The sequence below is a fragment of the Elephas maximus genome, chromosome 22 (genome assembly GCF_024166365.1).
Source record: "Elephas maximus indicus isolate mEleMax1 chromosome 22, mEleMax1 primary haplotype, whole genome shotgun sequence".
Lineage (NCBI taxonomy): Eukaryota > Metazoa > Chordata > Mammalia > Proboscidea > Elephantidae > Elephas > Elephas maximus.
The window spans coordinates 19,366,845-19,388,473 of record NC_064840.1 but is presented as its reverse complement, the minus strand read 5'-3'; the positions used below and the strand labels follow the sequence as shown (position 1 = coordinate 19,388,473).

Sequence of the window (21,629 nt, the reverse complement as noted above, 5' to 3'; positions counted from 1 at the left end):
GTTTTGTTCACTGTTGAACACTCTACACTTAGCCGGTGCTAAGTAAACATTTCGTGAATGAGTGAATAAACGAATACGTTTCTGTAAACACTGCATTACGGGTTTTATTTTCTTGACCCCGAGTGCCCCGGGCGCAGGCCAGGCTGCGCGGCCGCCGGGCCTCAGTTTCCCCATCTGAGAGCCCCCGGGGCGGAAGTGCTCTCGGACGCGCGCCCGCCGCCCACGCGGGGGCGCGCGTGCGTGGGTACGGGAGCGGAGGCATGCGTGTTTGGGTGCCCCGAGGGCCCGCGGGACCGGCCGGGCTTCAGCAGCCTCTCGGGCCCCTGCCCCGCCTCGCGCCGCGCACGCGCCCAGGCTCCGCGCCGCCCCGCCTCCCCGCCCCGCGCTCCAGGCCGGGCGCGCGCCGGCGCCGTGGTGGGGGGGCGGGGGCGGGGCGGCGCGGCGGCCGGAGGGGGAGGGGGAGGGAAGGGGGAGGGGAGGGGCGGGCCTGGCCCGGCTCGGCCCGGCCGCCCGAGCGCGGCTGCTGGAGGGGCCCCGGGCTCGGCCCGGCGGCGGCGGCGGCGGCGGCGGCGGCTCTAGCTCTAGCCTGGGGCCTCGGCGGCGCCCTCACGCCGCGCCGCAGCCATGGCCTTGGTGACCCTGCAGCGCTCGCCCACGCCCAGCGCCGCCTCCTCCGCCAGCAACAGCGAGGTGAGCCCCGGGCCCGCCGCCCCAGCCCGGCCGAGCTGCCGCCGCACCAGGCCTGGGCCGCCGGGCCCCTCGCCCACCACGCTGCCAGGCCGGGGCCGCGATGCGGGGCGGGAGGGTGTCGGGGTTCCGCGGGGGGCGGCCGCGAGGGCCGGGGGCCTGGGAACCCCGCTGTGCGAGCCCGTCAGTGCAGCCGGACTGGGGTGATGGGGCTGAGACTGTGTGCGGGTGTGACCCCCGTTTGGGGTGACTGTGTGTGACGCTGGCGTTGTGATCCCTCATCTGGGGGTGACTTTGACACTGCGTGGTTGTAGCCCCATCTCGGGGTGACTGTATGGACAGTGTGTGTGGTTGTAGTCCCCATCTCGGGGTGACTGTATATGACACTGGGTGTGTGGTTGACCCCTATCTCGGGGTGACTGTGTGTGACCCTGAGTGTGGTTTTGGGGTTCCTACTGGATAACTGAGATGCTGGTTCTGAGGTGACCCTGTGACTGTTCTGTCCCCCTCTCCTGCATGCCTGATCTGTGTATGTGAGACTATGTGTGTGACTCTGTGACTTCTCTCCTGGGGATGGTGCTGTGTTATGCTGTGAGAGCTGTGAGAGAGGCTGGTAGGGGTGACTGTGAGTGTGTGAGGTGGTCGTTCCTGAGTGTGTGAGACCCTGTGCCGCTGGAGCTTTGGCTGTGTGTGTGGCTGTGCTTCTTGGGTGATGTGTAACTGTGTGACAGTGACTGAGTGTGCTGTGGACGCTGTGTGACCGTGTGTCTTGTGTCGGTGTGTGGCTGAGTCTGGGCTTTTCCCTTTTGTAATATTTATGACTGTATGTTTATCTGCGTCTGACCATGTGGCTGTGACCGATTTGGGGGTTTTGGAGGTTCATGGGTGCATTTGGGGACTGAGAATGAATCCCTTGATTGTAGTTGATTCTCCATTTCTCTGCACTGGTGTGGGTTTCTGTGGGTCTGTCTGCCTGTGGAAGTCCCTGGGTAGTGCATACAGTTGATTTTCTCAGCCACTAACGTAAAGGTTGGAGGTTCGAATCCACCCAGCCATTAAAAATCCGATGGAGCACAGTTCTACTCTGACACAGATGGGGTCATCATGAGTTAGAGTCACCTTGATGGTACTGGTTTGTGTTTGGTGGGTCCCTTTACTCTGAGGCAGATTGGGGGCTTGGCACCTACCTCTGAGGAGCCCTGGTGGTATAGTATTTACCAGTGAATGCTTGGCTGCTAACCAAAAGGTTGGTGGTTTGATCCCACCCAGCAGCTCTGAGGGAGAAGGACTTGACCTGGGGATCTGCTTCCATAAAGGCTGTAGCTTAGAAAATCATATGGGACAGTCCTACCCTGTCACATGCGGTCACTCTGAGTTGGAACAGACTCAATGGCACAGAACAGCAGCAACGATAATTCTGCAGAAACAAGCTGGAATGACCTAGGCTGTGGCCTCTGGGGCCGCTGAGCAGGTCACCCCTCTGCAGTGGCAGGGCTGACCCTCCTGCGCCTCCCCCTTGTACACCTGCTTTTGGAGAAGACTTCAAGGCCTCTCCGGTCTAAACTGGAACCCATGAGCAGACTGTGTTGGCCTGAGGTGAGGGCAGCTGGAAAGGAGATCATTAACTGGGTTCAGAGCAGGAGCAGGGACAAACAGCTGGAGGAGGAGCCCCGAAGGCCCAGGAAGTCATCCCACCAGCATCTGGGCTGCACAGGCTCTTTCCCTGTGAGAGAGAGAGGGGGGAAGCTGACTGATAACACTAGAAAGGGGTGGCTGTGTGTATGTCTGTGTGTGTGTGTGTGTGTGTGTGTGTGTGTGTGTGTGTGTGTGGCAGGGAGAGGTGTACTTGGTAGAGCAGCACTATCTGTCCTGCTGTCTCCTGGCCTCATTTTGCTGTGACTAACAGGAATGTTTGCAGAGTGGCTGTTAGGTTGAAACTCTGCAGCTCCCTCCTCTCCTGGGAGAGGCCATTAACGAGTTATCTTGTCTATAGACAGAAGGTTCTAGTAGTTCCTTCTCTGCACGCTGACTAGAGGCAAAGGAACACTGGTGGCGAGTTGCCTGCAGCTGAGAAGTTAGATTGCAGTAGCTTCTCTCCTCCCCACAGCGGCATCTCTTCTCTTGCATCATTCCTATGACTGCTGTCTTGCAGTTTGCAAAGCAGTGCGTGCACTTAACCTCATGTTCTCAGCACAGAATTGTGATACATGGTGAAGAACCTGGGTTCAGGCAGGGGGTGTCCAGAGAGCCTCTCAGCCAGCTCTTCTCACGCAGAAGTCCAAGATGCTTGCATTACTTAAAAAAAACAAAAAAAACTCATTGTTGCTGAGTCAATTCTGACTCATAGCAACCCTATAAGACAGAGTAGAAGTGCCCCATAGGGTATCCGAGGCAGATATCTTTATGGAAGCAGATTGCTACATCTTTCTCCTGTGGAGCACCTGGTGAGTTTGAACCACTTTTTTCAGTTAGCAGCCAAGTGCTGTAACCACTGCACCATCAGGGCATTACCTGATCTGTTCCTGTCTTAGACACATTTTTTTTAAAAAGCTATTTTATTAATTTTTCATTGAGATATGATTCACATGCCATAAAATTCACCATTTTAAAGTGTACAGTGGTTTGTAGTATATTCACAAGGCTGTGCAACCATTGGAGGCCTGGTGACACAAGTAGTTAAGAGCTCAGGCTGCTAACCAAAAGGTCGGCAGTTAGAATCCACCGCTGCTCCTTGGAAGTCCTGTGGGGCAGTTCTCCTCTATCCTGTGGTGTCACTATGAGTTGGAATCAACTCGATAGCAATGGGTTTGGTTTTTTGCTTCGTGCAACCATCACCACCATCTAATTCCAGAACATTTTATCACCCCAAGAAACCCTGTACCCTTTGGCCCTCACCCCTCATCACCCTCCAGGGTCCCCCCTTTCCCTGTTCCTTGGCCTAACCCTAGGAAACCATTGATCTACTTGCTGTCGCTGTTACCTACTTTGGACCTTTCATATAAGTGGGGTGGTATAATATGTAGCCTTTTTGTGTCTGCCTTCTTTCATGTACCATCGTGTTTTCAAGGTGTGGGTCCTTGAGTAGTACAGATGGTTCTCTGTTACTCATCTAAAGGGATTGGTGGTTCGAACCCGCCTGGCGGCACCATGGAAGAAAGGCCTGGTGATCTGCTTCGGAAAGGTCACAACCTTGCAAACCCTGTGGAGCACAGTTCTCCTCTGCACACGTGGGGTCGCGGTGAGCGGGAATCGACTTGATGGCAACTAACGACAACAGTACTCCGTTGTTTGGTTATGCCACGTTTTGTTGGACATTTCGGTTGTTTCCACTGGATGCATCTTTAATTATTTAAAGCATTATTTTAGAAAATTTTTATTGTGGTGAAATACATGTAACAAAGCCATTGCCAGTTCAGCTGTACGTGTGAATACAATTCAGTGACATTAATTATGTGCACCATGTAGTGCGACCGTCACGACTGTTTGTTTCCAAATTAAAGCATTATTTTTACTAAGTACCAGAACCCGTTGCTATCGAGTCGATTCCAACTCACAGCAACCCTATAGGACGGGGTAGAACTGCCCTGTGAAGATGGCCATGGTGGCGTCAGAAGTCTTCTAACTTCAAGATGGAGACAATCACTATCAACATTAGCCCTACGCTGATTCCTGTGAAGCGAAAGTCAAACATACTTCTACCTTCGGACCTTTTTACCAGTCCTGACACAAGCTGTCCCTCCCACGGCAGTCTCTGTTTCTCTGCTGGGTTCGATAATTTGTTATAATGGCCACACAGAACTCACAGATCATGCTCTCAGTTATGGGGTTTATTAGGGAAGTAACGGGTTACAATTCAGGATCAGGAACGCCCAGGATACAGTTCTTGGACAGGACAACCTTTTCTCGGCTGTGCCTGTAGGTAGCCCTTTCCAGCCCTCTGCCTCTCAGCCCCTTGGCCTGGCCCTGCCCTGCTCAGGCAAGTGTTACAGAGCTCTTTAGCTTGACCAGTAAGTGCCCAAAGGACCCCACTTCTGCCAGGAAGCCACCTGCCTAAAGGCGCTCAGCTCTCTAGCTCCGCAGGTTGGCATACCCGATGTAACTACCTTGCTCTATGGGCTTGCAAGCCCACTGCTTCATCTCACACCACTGCTCCTGGTTCCGCTGCCGCTGTTTCTCTGCCACCGCTTGTCACTGTTTTGCACCATCTCCAGTGTTACTGCTCGGTCTCCTGGGTCTACGAGGTTCTCCCTGCAGGGACCCTGGGTCCAAAGGATGTGCCCAGCTCCTGTCTCTTCTCGGTGGTAATGAAGTCCCCCCTTTCCGCCTCTGGGATGGCTCATGTTAAGCCTAATGGGATGTCAAAACTGACCAATCCCCTTATTAAGGTTCCATGCACCTTATTTGCATGGTCCTACCCCAACAAAGGTGCCACGTCTCTTATTTGCATTATTAGCAAGCTGTCTAATCCCCTTGGTGGGCCACAGGCACCTTATTTGCATAAAGCCACCCAATCATTTGGTGGGAGTTACAGGCCATGGTAGAAGAGCCATATAAAAGTGATCTGTCACACCGCATGCCCCGTAGGGTCTCCAAGGCAGTAAATCTTTACAGAAGCAGACTGCCACATCTTTCTCTCAGGGAGCAGCTGGTGGGTTCCAACCACCAACCTTTCGGTTAACAGCCAAGTGCTTTAACACACCAGGCCACCAGGGCTCCCCCTAAGTGCCAGTGACTTGATAAACATAGAATAAAACTTACTTGTCTTCAGGAGATGGTCAACATTAGGGGCTCAGCAAATGAGGGAGGCTGGGATGTTCCCGGGAAGGTGAGGCTTTCTTCCAGGCGGGGTTGAGCCATGAAGTGAGATAGAAGGGAAAGAGCCTGTGTGTAGGACCAGGAGACCTGGGGCCTGGCCCGGCCCTGCCTCTGGTCTGGCTTTAATCAGGTTGCCTCTCTGAGTCTCAGCTCAAACGGGAGGAGGGGACACATGCCTTGAGCATGAGAAATGGCGTGGGAAACCCAGGGAAGTCACCACAAGAGTAAAGCACCTCTCTCTTTTGATTTTTCCTCTTCAATCCTTAATCTCATTGACGTCATTTTACTGTTAACCACCTGAGCTCCTTTGTGAGACTAGGCGGAGCACAGAAGAGATACATCAATAATTTTCAGGAATGGATCATAACATTGTTATTTTTGACAAACATTCAAGGTGACTCATTTTCATGGGCAGATCTCCAGGCACTTTTTGGGGTTGGACCAGAGTTTCTCAACCTCAGCACTGCTGACATTGGAGGCTGGAAAGTTCTCTTTTGTCAGGAGCGGTCATGTGTATTGGAGGATGCTTAGCGGGCCCTACCCACTAGGTGCCAGTATCAGTCCCCCCAAAATGTCTCCAGACATTGCCCAGAGAGAGTCTCCTGGGAGGCAAACTTGCCCCCCTGGCTGGGAACTACAGGGTTGGACCCAGCGTTCACTTAGAGGTTGTTGTCGTGTGTATTGTTTTGTTTCATGTTTCACTCCAGAATCGAAGGTCCTGGCCCTATAGCTAGCAAAACTTTCCCGGGTTTTCCCACTTCCCCTTCAGTGTGGGTGGGGAAAGTGGGAACTAAGTAGCTACCAGCTGTGTGCCTCTGCATAATGCTAGACTCACACCGTTGGTTACCATGGAGTCAGCTCCGCCTCATGGAGACCCCACGCGTGCCCCGTAGAACTGTGCTCCGTGACGTTTTCAAGGCTGAGACCTTTTGGAAGCAGATCTCCAGGACTTTCTTTTGATGCACCTCTCAGTGGGTTCGAACTACCAACCTTTTAGCTAGTAGTCCAGCGTTTAACCGTTTGTGCCACCCAGGGACTCCTGCACCTACATCATCTTAATAAACTTCAGGGACTCTAGGCCTCTTTAGTTACGCCCCCTTTGGTGAAATTGCCACCTCCTGGTATGTGTCCTTGCTGCCCAGGTCCCTCCTGGCATGAGTTCCGTGTCCTTTTCCCATCACCGTTGGCTTCTGTCTCATTTCTGTCCTCGGTCAGCCTTGCATCTCTCCTAGCCATCGCTGCTTTCCAGGTTTCTCGTTCCCGCTCAGTGGGCGCCTCTGTGTAACATACAAAACATGCCAAGTCCCAGCGGTGCAGAGTTATTTGGGGTGTGTGTGTGTTCTCTTCTATTTCACTTTTCTCTCGGAAAGGAAAAATAATAAAGAAAAATCGCTATCGGGGCTTAAGTTGCAGCTACTTTTGGAGTCTAACCTCTTGGTCTTTTAGCTTTTAGAAAATATTAAATGTCCCTTACTTTCATTTATACAAATAAAGCCATTGCCTGGAAAGGTTCATATTAAACATTTAAGCCTGTTTGCAAACCACCAAAAGCTTTTGAGATCCACAGACATACCGTTGGACCCTGGCCACCTTCCATGGTGGCAGACTTGCCTGGAATCTTTTTTTTTTTCCAAATATATGATGATGATCACTTAGCTCTTGCCTGGCTTGCAGGAGAAAATGGATTCTTTTCAAATACTTTCCCCTCCCCTTAAAAAAGAAAAAAACAGGATAAGATCCAGAACAACTCTGGAAAGTTGAGACCTGTGGGCTCAAAGAGTCTGTGAGTAACAATGCCAGATAGGAAATGTTAAGTTACAAGGATCAATTCCCTCTACTGTGGCAGGAATGTGGGGAAACATTGGGGAACCTGAAAAATTCCTCCATGGAAATTACTCAGAGGAGTGGCAGACCAGGATTGGTAAGGAAAGGGCATGGCTGCTGAGAAATAGCCAGGTTTCCGGGACATCTTTATCTTTCTCGGGCACCAGAACAGAAAACATGACACTTGTGTCCTGGAGTTGTCGAGACGGGTGTCTGTGGTGTGACATTCTCTTTCTTTTCTCCGTAGCTGGAGGCTGGCAGTGATGATGATCGAAAGTTAAACCTCAGGTAAGCAGAATTTAACTTTTTGTTCTTAAGTTTTTCCTCCTAGCAGGTAAGAAATACACTTATTCCTTACTCCAAGGGAGAACATTCCATAAGAATGTATAATTTAAAAATTATATGCATAATTTAAAAATTATACATATAATAAGAAACTAATGAGCTCTGTAAGCCTTCATCTAAAGCACAGTAAAAAAAGTATATATATGTTTCATTGTAAGCAGACTTTAATAACATTGCATATCACTTGCAAAAGATATGTAATTGCCTGTCACCCTTCCACCCTTACATTATCATGACAGGCATTTTTATACATTTTCTTCTAGGGTTTACATCTACTTTTTTTTTAATTTATTTTTGTTGTTGTTGAAAATAGATGAAGCAGAGTATACACCGATTCCACAGGTTATCTGTGTACAATTCAGTGACATTGATTACATTCTGCAAGTTGCGCAATGGATCTCCCTGTCCTTTTCCAAATTGTTCCTCCCCCGTTAACATAAAGTCAGTACCCTCTAAGCTTCCTGTCTAACCTCTCTAGTTGTTATTGTCAATTTTTTGTTGTGGTGAAATATATATAACATAAAATCTGCTGTTTTCACTATTTTGAAATGTGTAATTCGGTAGCTCCTGTTTATTTGAAAAATAATCATACTACACCTTCACTTGGAAACTCTGTGGGGCGGTTCTACTCTGTCCTATAGGGTCGCTATGAGTCAGAATCGACTCCACGGCACTGGGTACTGGGTCACACCTTCACTTAAGGAGCCCTAGTGGCACAGTGGTTAAGTGCTCGGCTGCTAACCAAAAGGTCGGTTTTTCCAAGGGAGAAAGATGTGGCAGTCTGTTTCCATAAAGAGTTCACCCTAGGATACCCTGTGGGGCAGTTCTGCTCTGACCTGTAAGATCGCTGTAAGTCAGAATCGACTCAATGGCAATGTTTTTTTTTCAAATACCTTCACTGTTTCATTTTCCTTTGGATAGGGTATGCCTTTTTAGATAAGCACATCACTGATTTGAAACAGGCACACAGCCCCCCAAGTTTATCAGTTCGAGGTGTTTTTTGTGTATGTGCGTGCTTGTGAGAAATCTTTAGCTATGCTTGTTTTTAAAACTCCCGAAGCTGCAGTCCTCAGTTGCTTTATTCACTAATAGACACCAAAGGCATTTTTTGTTTTCTTTTATCAAAAAGAGTTCCTGGTGGTGCAGATGGTTAACTGCTTGACTAGTAATCCAAAGACTGGCGGTTTGAAACCCACTAGAGGCACCTTGGAAGAAGGGCCTGGTGATCTGCTTTGGTCAAGGTCACAGCCTGGAAAGCCTTGTGGAGCGCAGTTCTACTCTGTAACACATGGGTCGCCATGAGTCAGAATTGACTCAAGGGCAACTGGTTTTGGTTGGGTTTCCCTTTCTTTGGGCCTTTTGTTGGTTTTCCAAAGATTCAGCACTCCTTTTTAATTCCTCTGGAAAAGGACGCCAGTCTTAAACTCTGACTCTCAGAATTTAAAACAAGTAGACAGTTAAAGGGATATTGTTTGTTTACCAAAATGTCTGTTTCGTCTTGTGAGGAGGAGGAAAATTAATTGAAAAAGGAAGCATGTGTTCAGAAACCAGGGTCAACCATCTATTACCAAGAGCAGCAGGTTGTCTTGGTTAAACTCGTATGCAGAGGTGGTAGACGTATCCTTAGCCTTTCTTTCAAGTTTCTGTGTATTTAAGTAAAGGGAGGGAAAACATCCATTTTTATTGTGGCACCCATTATTTATAAAGATGATATGAGTAGGGAAATAAGAGGCTGAAAAACTCAAAGCATCATCTCAATTCAATTGCTGGATCCCTGTTTTTAATGCTACTCTCAAGAAGAAGGCTAGTGAAGGTGACAAATTTGCTCTTTGACCTCAGGGTTTTCAGTTGATTGGGGCTTAGAGCTCCCTGCAGGCTGGAAACAGCCAGACTCCCCATGGGGGCGGTAATGGGCTGAGTTTCTAGAAGAGACTCTGGGGGGGCGGGGAAGCGGAAGGGGAGAAGTCGGCTCTGTGGAGACTGTGGGAGGAGGAAGTAGAAGAGGAGGAACAGGGTGGGGGACTTGCTGACTGCGGCATGGGTTCATCAGCCTTCTCCAGCTTCCCTCTAGCCTGACCTGGGTTAGGAATCCCACCCACCCCTTGACCCCATCCCTTTCTTTTGGGGTACTTGCCCAGGAGATAGCATTTAGCTCTCTGATTTAGATTGTTTTGGGGGCAAAGAACTTTTTTTCAGAGAGGAAACTAATTTTTATTAACCCACACAAACAAACCCCTTGCCATCGAGTGGATTCTGACTCATAGCAACCCTAAAGGACAGAGTAGAACTTCCCCATATGGCTTCCAAGAAGCACCTGGTAGATTTGAACTGCTAACCTTTTGGTTAGCAGCCATAGCTCTTAACCACTACACCACCAGGGTTTCCAATTTTTACTAAGCACTTATTAGGTACTAGGTGCTTATTAAAAATTAGTTTCCTCTCTGGAAAAAAAATAGCCTTCAGTATGGATTACACCTCAACATAAATAAAACAAAAATCTGCATAACTGGACCAATAAGCAATATCATGATAAATGGAGAGAAGATTGAAGTTGTCAAGGATTTTCATTTTACTTAGACTCACAATCACCGCCTATGGAAGCAGAAATTAAGCATTGCATTGGTCAAATCTGCCGCAAAAGATCTCCTTAAAACGTTAAAAGGCAAAGATGTTAGTTTGAGGACTAAGGTACACCTGACCCAAGCCATGGTATTTTCGGTCGTCTCATATGCATGCAAAAGCCGGACAAGGAAGACCAAAGAAGAATTGATGCCTTTGAATTATGATGTTGGCAAAGAATATTGAATATACCGTGAACTGTCAGAAAAACAAACAAATCTATCTTGGAAGAAGTACAGCCAGAATGTTCCTTAGAAGCGAGGACGACACGACTTCATCTCACTTTGGGCTTTCTCAGGAGGGATCAGTCTATGGAGAAAGACATTATGCGTGGTAAAGTAGAGGGTCAGCGAAAAAGAGGACCCTCAAGGAGGTGGATTGACACAGTGGCTGCACCAGTGGGCTCAAGCAGCAATTGTGAAGATGGTGTAGGACTGGGCAGTGTTTTGTTCTGTTGCATATGGGGTCATTATGAGTCGGCGCTGACTCAATGGCTTCTAACAGCAACAACATGTACTAAGTAAAGAGCCTTGGTAGTACAATGATAAGAGCTCAGCCTCTAGCAGAAGGGTTGGCAGTTCAAGCCCACTAGCCACTCCACGGGAGAAAGACCTGGTGATCTGTTCCTGTGAAGATTACATCCCAGCAACCCCTATGGGGTAGTTCTGCTCTGTCCTGTAGGGTCGCTAGGAGTCAGAATCGACTCAATGGCATACAGCAACAACAACAGCATATATCAGGTACTTCATGCTTATATCTTTCCTCTCCTTTTTTTTTAATTGTAGTGAATATATAGATAGGAAAACATTTGCCATTTCTGCAGTCTTCACATGTACAGTTCAGTGACATTAGTTATGTCGCTTGTGTTGGTTCAACCATCACCATTCTCTTTTTTCCTTGATTTTTATTAGTTGACAGCATACCACTTTGAGTTGTTTACAATAAATAAGAATTTGCAAATGGCAGTGATTTGAAAATGTGTATGTGGCCCTTGTGGCTAATAAAAGGCCTCTTTCTGACTAGAAGAATCTCAGCGGTCATGGTCCCCAAACCTTCTGTTGGCCCAGGACAGGAACCATTCCCGAAGACAACTCATCACAAAATGGAAGGGACCGGACAGTGGGTTGGAGAGAGATGCTGACGAAGAGTGAGCTACTTGTATCAGATGGACACTTGAGACTGTGTTGGCATCTCCTGTCTGGAGGGGAGATAGGAGGGTAGAGAGGGTTAGAAACTGGCAAAATTGTCACGAAAGGAGAGACTGGAAGAGCTGACTCATTAGGGGGAGAGTAAGTGGGAGTATGGAGTAAAGTGTTTATAAGCTTATATGTGACAGACTGACTTGATTTGTAAACGTTCACTTAAAGCTCAATAAAAATTATTAAAAAAAAAAAAGAAGGCCTCTTTCTGGTCATAGTTTGGGGCTGCAGGGAACCTGAAAAATGGAAGGGAAGTAATACTCCTTGGCTACCACTGTATGGCAGCCTTGCACATTGCCGTATTTCATCCTCATAATAACCCTATGACGGAATGTTTTCCTAGTCTACAGGTAAGGAACCTGAGGCCCAAAGTCGTACATACCTATTACTCATAGTGACCCTATAGGACAGAGCAGAACTGCCCCACAGGGTTTCCATCTTTCCGGAAACTGACTGCCGCATCTTCTCCCACGGAGTGGGCTGGTCAGTGGGCTCCCACTGACTTTTGGTTGGCAGCCAAACGCTTAACCCCTGTACCACCAGGACTCCAGGTTGTTCATAAAAAAACAAAAACCAAACCCATTGCCACTGAGTCCATTTTGACTCATAGCGACCCTATAAGGAGCTACTGTATTGACACCAAGGCCTCTGTTGCCTCTGACACTCAAGTTTATCACCCCATGCTGCCTTGCTGGAGACCAGTTTAATTGTACAGTTGAGTCAGCCGTCTGGGACATACAGGTGAGGGAATTTGCCTAAGGTTATCTAAGTTGTTAGAGGAAGTGCCTGGGCCAGAACTGGGGACTCCTGCTAACTTAGGGTGGGTACCTTAAAGGATGTCAAACAACTCTGACCACTGTTAGTCCATCTTTGCTGCTCTCAGCAGGTCGCAACGCCATTGTGATCACTGGGAGACCCTGGGCTGGAGTCGGGGACTGGGTTCTTGTTCCAGGTGTGATGTTGCCTTCTGAGCTTGTCCTTTCAGGTTCTCTTTTAGGTCTCTTTTCAGTCATATTTCATTCCCTCTCTCTGCCCCCCTGCTCTTTTTTAGGCAAAGGACCGGTAAACCAGTTGCCACTGAGTCAGTTCTGACTCATGGCAACCCCATGTGTGTCAGAGGAGACCTGTGCTCCATAGGGTTTTCAATGCCTGATTTTTTGGAAGTAGGCAGCCAGGCCTTTCTTCTGAGGTACCTCTAGGTGGACTCTAACCTTTCAGTTAGCAGCCAAGCATGCTAACCATTTACACCACCCAGGGGCCCTCCTGCTTTCTAACCTTTCAAGCCAAACAAGAAAAGCTCTTGTGTCCCGGCGTAAGCTTTGGCTGAAGCGCTGTTACACTTGCATGTTAACATGCGTTTTCAGGCCTTTGCTCTCTAAGCCCCTCCTCGTGGAGAATTTTATGGAATAGTAAGTTGTTTTTGTTTGTTTAGAGGAAGGAAGTTTAGGGAGAGGAGATTCTCCTTGCTTCAGACGGATCCTGAAGGTAAACTGACATTATTTAGTATCTAAGAAGTGCTGTCCTTGTTGTTAGTGGCCATGGAGTCAATTCTGACTCACGGCGACCCCATGTGTGCAGAGCAGTTGCTGTATAGGGTTTTCAGAAGTATATCACCGGGCCTACCTTGCGAGATGCCTTGGGGTGGGTTTGAACCACCAACCTTTCGGCTAGTAGTTAATCACTGAACCATTTGCACCACCCACGGACTAAGGAGTACTGGTAGTAAGGAAAACTAGAGGTAGCGGGGTATTCCCCTCTCCTCCTTGCCCCCCTCCTTCTACCCTGAATGAGTAGTTTCATTGTTCTGGTCACCCAGGAAGTCATCTTTGACTCATCCATGTGCAGTACTTGCTGAGCCATGTGGATCAGCTCTTCCCAGTGCCTCACCTGTCCTCCTCTTCCCAGTCCCCCTGGTGACACCATCATTCAGGCCCTTGTACCTGCCCTGTTCCATTGCAGGCCACCCTTCCCGACTGATCCTTCTACCGCAGTACCATTCCCCCATTACACTTGAAGCACCTATCTCGCCTCCTCCTTCTGGTCCCCAGAGCCTTCTCCACACTCTGCATTCACCGTATGGTGCTGGACATTTCCTCCTACCACCCTCCCGTGTCTGCTGTTTCTCAACCTCGAGTTCAACCCCCTGCTCCCTGACCATGCTCTTTCCCTAAGCCGGGTCCTTCTTCTGAGAAACCCTAGGGGTCAGCTAAACGTTGGCTCCCACCCCACACCTTTGTGACTTCTCTCTTCAGAGAAAGCATGTCGCTCTTGGTTTATCTCTGTGTGACAGATGCCACACTTGCCTTATGTGGCAGGCACATGTGCTTTTGTCCCATCCTAAACCCTAGATGCTACCATTAGTGATGGGGCCTCAGCTATGTGCCTGCGTGTGTGTAGCATTTAATCAAGTGAAGTCTGTCAACTTTGTTGTAACTGTACAGTAAATGGCACTCACGTATGAGGAATAGAGGAGGCCCTGGGTGGTGTAAACAGTTAAGCATTTGAGTACTAACCTGAAGGTTGGCGGTTCACACCCACCTAGAGGTACCTTGGAAGAAAGGCCCGTGACCTGCTTCTGAAAGATCACAGCCTTGAAAATCCTCTGGAGCAGCCGTACTCTGTATATATGGGGGCGCCATGAGTCGGAAGTGACTCAACAGCCGTGAGTTTTTACCATGAGGCATAGGAAGGTAAAGGAAAGAGCATAGAGTTTGGAGTTGGGGACATCTAGGTTTGAAATCCGGCTTCTGCACTAGTGGACAAGTTACTTTACCACTGTGAGTTACTAGACTTCTGTACGTCTTTTTTCTTTTTCATTTGTAAAACAGAGATAACGCTACCACCTGTCAGGGTTGTTGGTGGGTAGTTTGTGTCAAGATCCTTGTACAGAGTCAGACGCACGATGGGCTCTGGGAACAGTTGCTACGTTCAGTCGTTATGAGGTGCTGCTCGTGTACAGGGTTCGTTCACAGCGTAGAAGAATTCGGGGGGCCGTGTCCACTGCGTCATGGTGGGTCCGAGCCTGAGAGGGCACCCTGTGGAGGCCCTGGCACTCGGAACAGCCTGCAGGCTTTACCCTGTGACATTCCTAGAAGACACGAATAGGAATGCATGCCTTGTAGGATCACTGTTGGAATCCCATCAGTTTCTCTTAAGGCCTTCTGGGAAATGCCTCAAGAATTGACCCTCTCATGCCCAGAACGAAGATGCCGAGTAAGGAACAGCATAGACCCAGCTCTCTCTCCCTTTCTCTGCTTTCTGCATGCGCAGACTGCTGCCGGCCTCCATCAGTGCCCCGTCGGAAGCCGTGCTGCTCAGACTGTGGGAATTGGTGAGCAGATGGCCCCGCTGGCAGCTGCTCCTGGCTCCCGCACCATCCTGGGAGCTGCCCCAGTCTGGCATGAGACATACGTGATTGTGTGCCAGGCCAGGCACTGGGGAGATATTCTGGCTGTGTTCTCCCCAGAGTGTGGGTCAGGAACGAATGCTGCTGTTGCTGTTTTCATCTAGTGTTTCCAAGTCAAGCACATGAAAATGTTCATTGGGATTCTTACAGTTTTTTCTTCTTTTCAGTCACCTGGCCGGGCACACATTTGGGCCAGAGCAGCAGAATTTTGCCCTTCTCTTTTATTTGGTTGCTTTGGTAAGCTGTAAACTCCATTACACCTCAGCCTTTTCTTCCTCACTCCCTTCTCCTTTCAGTCTGAATCTGGAGTTCCCAGGGCACACCATTTTCCTTATAACCCGACAGCATCAAGATGGTATGGGGCTGGCATGTCCTTGCTCTTTAGATTACAGTTCCCCGGCCTCATTCATCATGCCTTCTTTTGATGCCTTACCACCTTTTTGGGTTTCTCTCTGCCCATCTTTTTTTTATATATATATAATTTTTAGTGTGCTTTAAGTGAAAGTTTACAAATCAAGTCAGTCTCACACACAAAAACTTATATATACCTTGCAACACACTCCCAATTACTCTCCCCCTAATGAGACAGCCCGCTCTCTCCCTCCACTCTCTCTTTTCCTGTCTGTTTCGCCAGCTTCTAACCCCCTCTACCCTCTCATCTCCCCTCCAGGCAGGAGATGCCAACATAGTCTCAAGTGTCCACCTGATCCAAGAATCTCACTCCTCACCTGCATCCCTTTCCAACCCACTGTCCAGTCCAATCCATGTCTGGAGAGTTGTCCGTGCCCTTCTTGACGGTGTCTCTTAGCCTGAACTGTCCCTGTTGATGTTGTCGTTAGCTACCGTTGAGTCAGCCCGCCTACTCATGGTGACCCCATGCACAAAGGAATTGGACCCTTGTAATCCATAGTGTTTTCAGAAATAGATCTCCAGGCCTTTCTTCCTAGTCTCTCTGAGCTTGGAAGCGCCACTGAAATCTGTTCAGCATCACGACGACGTGTAAACCCCCACTGACAGACGGGGTGGTGGCTGTGCATGGGGTGCGTTGGCCGGGAAGCAGGCCTGGGCCTCCCGCACGGAAGGCGAGAATTTCACCACTGAACCACAGCAGCCATCCCCCGTTGATGGTCTGTCCGATTGAGTCCTGCCAGCAGTGGATGAGTACGTGCCCACTCCAGGTTCTGTAGATGGAGAAGTGTGTGACTGATTTAGTTTTCTAGCGCTGTGTAACAAGTTACCACAAACTGGGTGGCATAAAACAACATGCACGCGTTATCTCAGTTTCCATGGGTCAGGAGTCGAGCACGGCTTAGCTGGGTCCTCTGCTCAAGGTCTTACAAGGCAGCAATCAAGATGTCAGTTGGGGATGGGGCGTCATCTGAGGCTCGGGGTCCTCTTCTAAACTCACATGGTGGTTGGCAGAATTCATTTTCTTGCAGCTGTAGAAGTCATGGTGGTTTCTTCAAGACCAAGAAGGGAGTCAGCCACTATGGCGTCTTATGTAATGGAATGTAATCTCAGAGTGCTTCTCCCATCTCCTCTCTATGCAACACAGGCTAATTAAGGAAGCTGCTATCTCATCATGTTCACGGGCCCTCACTTACAGTCTCAGTCTGTGTGTGTGTTCTTTAGTTGCCCCCAGTCTATGTAGAGAAAACAGACATGTAAACAAGTAGGCTTCCATTCAGAGTTACGAATATAATGGGGATGTATTATGTAACAGCCCTAGGTGGCACAGTTTGTGCTCAGCTGCTCACCAAAAGGTTGGCAGTCTGAGTCCACCCACAGGCACCACAGAACAAAGGCCTGGCACTCTACTTCTGCAAGATCACAGCCATTGAAAACGCTCTGGAGCAGCTCTGCGCCGACTCACAATGGGTTGCCATGAGTCAGAATCGACTCGATGGCAATGGTTATTTTTGTTTGTTTGTTTTTATGTAAAGGTAATGCTGACAGGTGTGCCTAGTCTTTGTGGGAAGAGGCCAAGTGGCATTGGGGTGCCCCACAGCGTTTGACTGCCACACTAGTGAATGACAGTCTCTCCTCTCAGCAAGCTGCACGCTTGTTTGTACCTAGGGTCACAGGATCTCTTGGCGCCGCCCCCACCTTGAATATTTCAGCCTCTGAAATATCACCTCCATTGATTCTTAGTTTTTCCCATGGGAGAGACAGACCTGGGTTTGGCTACCCCGTCACTTCACCGGACCATTGTGTGGCCTTGGCCAAGGCTATTTCAGATGGGTGTAATAATATGCAGGTTGTTGGGTTGCCGTCAGAATTAAGTGTGAGAATCTCATGAACTTCTCCTCACTTAGCAGACATTGCACAGGCACCCCCTGCCCGTACCTCCTCCAGGGGGCCTCTTCTGGAGGAAGTGCGTCATCAGGCTTCCTTTTTCTCCCACAGGCATTTTCTCTCACTGGTGTTCCCTTGGGACAATATACTTGACCTGTAGTATATTTATTTAAGTGCATGAATGTCCCTCACCACCAGGACCAGCTTCATCACTTGCGGGGCCCAGTGCAAATTGAAAATGTGGATCCACTTGTCAAAAAATTATTAAGAATTTCAAGATGGTGGCCAAAAAAAACCAAACCAGTTGCTGTCAAGTCAATGCTAACTCATCGCGACCCCATAGGACAGAGCGGAGCTGCCCCATAGAGTTTCCAAGGAGCGCCTTGTGGATTCAAACTACAGACCTTTTGGTTAGCAGCTATAGCCCTTAAACACTGCGCCACCAGGGTTTCCAAGATGGTGACAGCAGAACATTAAACCAAGTGTAGAGCCTTCTGAGGGCGGGGCCTCGAGCGTCTGCTCAGGGTGCCTGTCCACGGACCTGGCCCTGCCTGCTAGGCTGTGAGCCCACCCTGAGCACAGGTCCTTCTTCGTCTCTATCCTCACAGTGCCTGGCTTGCACTGGATGGGCCAAAAACCAACCAAACCTGTTGCCATCAAGTTGTTTCTAACTCACAGCTACGCTATAGGACAGAGTAGAGCCACCCCATAGGGTTTCCAAGGAGCAGCTGGTGGATTCGAACTGCCGACCCTTTGGTTAGTAGCCGAGCTCTTAACCACTCCGTAGAAGTCTGTAAATTGAATTTTCCATTGTTTCATGTTGAGGAACTCATGGTGTTCTTGGACAACAGGAAACAACGGAGAGATCTCCCCTACAGTTGAGTGATATACATAGGCTCTGTCAGAGCAGACTCAGCAGCCCTCTGTTCTGATCTGTCTGCTTATGAGTAACTAGTCATTTGTTCAGTAAAGAATTATTGAGCTCCTGCTATGTGCAAGCACTGGTCTTGTAGCTGGGAAGATAGCAGGGAATCACATGGACAAAATCCCTGTCCTCAGGAGCTGACATTCTGCTGGGGGATACAAGACAGTAAGACCACCAAGTATGATAATAGGGTGTAACTAAGTGCTGAGGAGAAAAATAAAGCAGGGGCAGGGGATATGAACACTTTTAAAACACAGTCCAGTTTGTTAGTTGCCTTATGTGTATTATTTTATTTAATATACACAAAAAAATCGTGTAAGAAATGCACCGTTTTTGGTCCCATTCTGCGGATGAGAAGACTGAGCCTCAGAGAGTTCAGTAACTGGCCTAATTCCATATAGTAGTAAGTGCTAGAGCCAAGACCGCCATGTTTCATGTCTTTTTAACTCTAAAACTTGTGCTTTTAGCCCCACAAGCAAGAGCCATCTCCGCTTACCCTCTGGATGGTTCAGATCTCTCACTAGGAGGCAGAACCATGGCTTTGCAGTCTTCTTGCTCCCGAAACCCAGTGGTACCACCGTGAGCTGTGAGTTCTAGGCAAATCCCTTCACCTTCCTGCCCTTCCTTCTATTTAAAACGAGAATTGTTGCAGGTAAGCTAGGTGAAACCAAAAAACCAAACCTGTGGCTGCCACATCCATTCCGACTTACGGCAACCCCATGTGCTACAGAGTGGAGCTGCTCCATGGGGTTTTCTTGGCTGTAATCTTTTACAGAGGCAGATTGCCAGGCGTTTCTTCCATGGTCCCCCTGGGTGGGTCCAAACCACCAACCTTTAGGTTAGTAGTCGAGTGCAAGGGTAACCTAGCTAGTTTCTGTTAACCAGGTGCCTGTGTAGTGTGGGCATTATGCACTTTATCTGGCTTTGACATCACAAGCCTGCAAAGAAGGGACTCTCCTCATTGTAGGAAACTGCAGATCAGAGAGCCTGGTGAGAGGCCAGAGCCAGGATTTGAACACAGGTCTCTGTGCCTAAAAAAAACCCATGTTCCTCACTTTGGCTGCTCTTCCTCATGGCAGATGTGCAAATTCTTGCTCAGGCTTGTCCCTTCCCCCCTTTATAGGTAATAGCCTCCCACCGACTCCCAGTTTTAAACACTGAGATAAGATATACAAAGTGTACTCAAAATTCTGGGTCTGTTATATGGCTTTGCCGTTTCTTTCAGTTTAAACAGGTATTTGTTCTGGCAGTTTGTTGGGACATTTGATTTCTTTTTTTTTTTAGTAATATTGTGTTTTCGGTGAATGTTTACACAACAAATTAAGTTCCCATTTTTAAAAATGTATACAAATGGTTTTGTGACATTGGTTACATTTTTCACAGTGTGGCAGCATTCTCATTATTTCCATTCTGTTTGTTCTGTTTTGGTTAATCTAGCTTCCCTGCCCCTTCTTACCTCTCCTCTTTGCTTTAGGGTAAATGCTGACTGTTTGATCTAATATAGTTGAAGGGACATTTGATTTTTAGAATCAGTTTGGCCTCAGTATAAAGGAGAAACTCTTGACACCCCTCACTTTTTCTTTTTTTATAAGAAAACTCATTCTAGACAAGGGACAAATGAGAACAGAGAGGAGAAGAGTTAATTTTACGTTGATTCTGTTGAAACTTAATTAAACGTATTATTAAGGTTAACTTTAAATGAATCGCGCTCCGAGTCTAGTAGGTTTCGTTAAATGTCCGGAGTACCAGTGCTTAGACTTCAGAAGAATGCCATGGGACCCTGGGGTCCTTCTTCCTAGGTACTGTGCATGCCAGGAGAGTGTGTGTGCACGTGTGCAAATACCAGGAATGCTCATGCCAGCTCTGTGCAGGGAGGTGGTGATGGTACCAGTGATCTTCCTCATGGTACATGGGACAGAGGTGTGTGGGAGTGGGGTAGGGGGGTGTCAGGAAACCTAGATTTTGTCCTGAGGTGTACCATCTGCTGTGCAACCTTAGGCGAGTCACTTCACCTCTCTGGTCCCGTTTCCTCCTATGTACTATGAAAAAAAAAAAAAACTATGAAAAGACAGGATTAAATTATGGCCTCCAAATGCAAGATTGAGAGTCCTTGAAGCCACCAATCTGGTTCTGTGTTTATACGGTACTTCTAATCCTTCGCTGTAGGTTTGTAGCAGACCGCCGAGAGTCTTTGTTTTCCCTAAGTGAGTGAGAGCAGGTCATGCATTTGTGGGATATCCATCTGGGTCAAGGTCATGGTCTGACCCTGAGACAGAGAATTCGTCTGGCCACTGAAAGAAAGTGGGCCCCTGACTTGGGCTCTCCTCCTCCTCGGCTAAGCGGTATCAGCCACGCGTCACCCTTGGCAGCAGAGTCACACACCCTTTAGGAAGAAAGGACTCCTGCCTTTAGATCTTGTCTTTGGCATCATTTGTGCTGTGGACAGATGTCTGGACTTGGATAGCTTCTTAGGAAATTCCTTAGAGTAGGAGAACATCCAAACGGGTTGTTCTGCGTCAAAGAAAACTGAAAATGAGAAAACAGGATTAATCAAAGCACCGATGAGAAGCCATACGCAGGGCGTGCTGAGTGGTCGGGTGAGGGCAAGGGTGTGAGTCTGGACTGGGGGCTCCCACAGCCTTTGGGGGCTCAGTTGGGGTTGCTGATGGCTCCCAAGACTGAGACGAATGTGCCGATGAGAAGATTGCACTCACCTCTCTCACAGTGCTGGCATGAGAATCACCATGAGATATACAAGGGCAGTACACGGCCTTGGTGCTTGGGAAGAGCAGGGCCTCTGGAGTGAGGTTCAGGCCAGCCTCCTCCCCTCCCTGAAGCGGAAGAAAAGTCCCCTCTCTCAGGGCTGTTGTAGGCTTTGAGAGGCTCTTATACTGATAGAGTGTCATATACTCCTATAGTGTCTTCTCGTTGTTGGCCGCTGTCACGTCAGCCGCTGACTCATTGGGACCCCACGCACAATGGAACAAAATGCTGCCTGGTCCTGTGCCATCCCCACAACTGATTGCAGACCTGACCATTGTGAGCCGTAGGATTTTTATGGCTGATTTTTAGAAGTAGATCCCCAGGCCTTTCCTCCTAGTCTTAGACTAGAAGCTCCACTGAAACCTGTTCAGCATCACAGCACCACACAAGGCTCAGCTGACAGATGGGTGATGGCTGTATATGAGGTGCATTGGCTGGGAATCGAACCTGGGTCTCCTGCATGGGATGTGGGAGTTCTACCACTGAGCCACTGTGTCGGTAGGCCATCATTTTCACTGATGGTAGCAAGTGAAAGCCCTTCCTGGGTGGCGGGCAAAGCAGCCCTTCCTGACCTTCCCCTCCATGGTTGGACTTGAGACAGCTTCACCACACAAGACCCAAAGGTTAACCAAGTAGAACCTACGAGGGAAAAAGAATGAACGCTCGACCTATTTTCCCTCCAAGCTCCACTGAACCGTTCAGGCTGCGGTTGGCGCTGGACCGCAAACACGTGCTGGAAATTGGTCCAGGG

General features: G+C 48.7%; 1 protein-coding gene across 3 annotated transcripts in view; it reads left to right on the top strand.

Moving 5' to 3' along the window:
• The first annotated feature begins 523 nt into the window (after window positions 1-523).
• The window catches only part of SSH1 (slingshot protein phosphatase 1), a 78,414-nt gene continuing 57,308 nt past the window's right edge, over window positions 524-21,629 (top strand). For 2 of the 3 annotated variants that reach the window (XM_049866996.1, XM_049866994.1), the window contains exons 1-2: window positions 524-690; window positions 7,574-7,614. In XM_049866996.1, the coding sequence (XP_049722953.1) occupies window positions 625-690; window positions 7,574-7,614 (107 nt within the window). In that variant the 5' untranslated portion in view covers window positions 524-624. The remainder of the gene's footprint in view (window positions 691-7,573; window positions 7,615-21,629) is intronic. The other variant, XM_049866995.1, reaches the window with a different exon arrangement.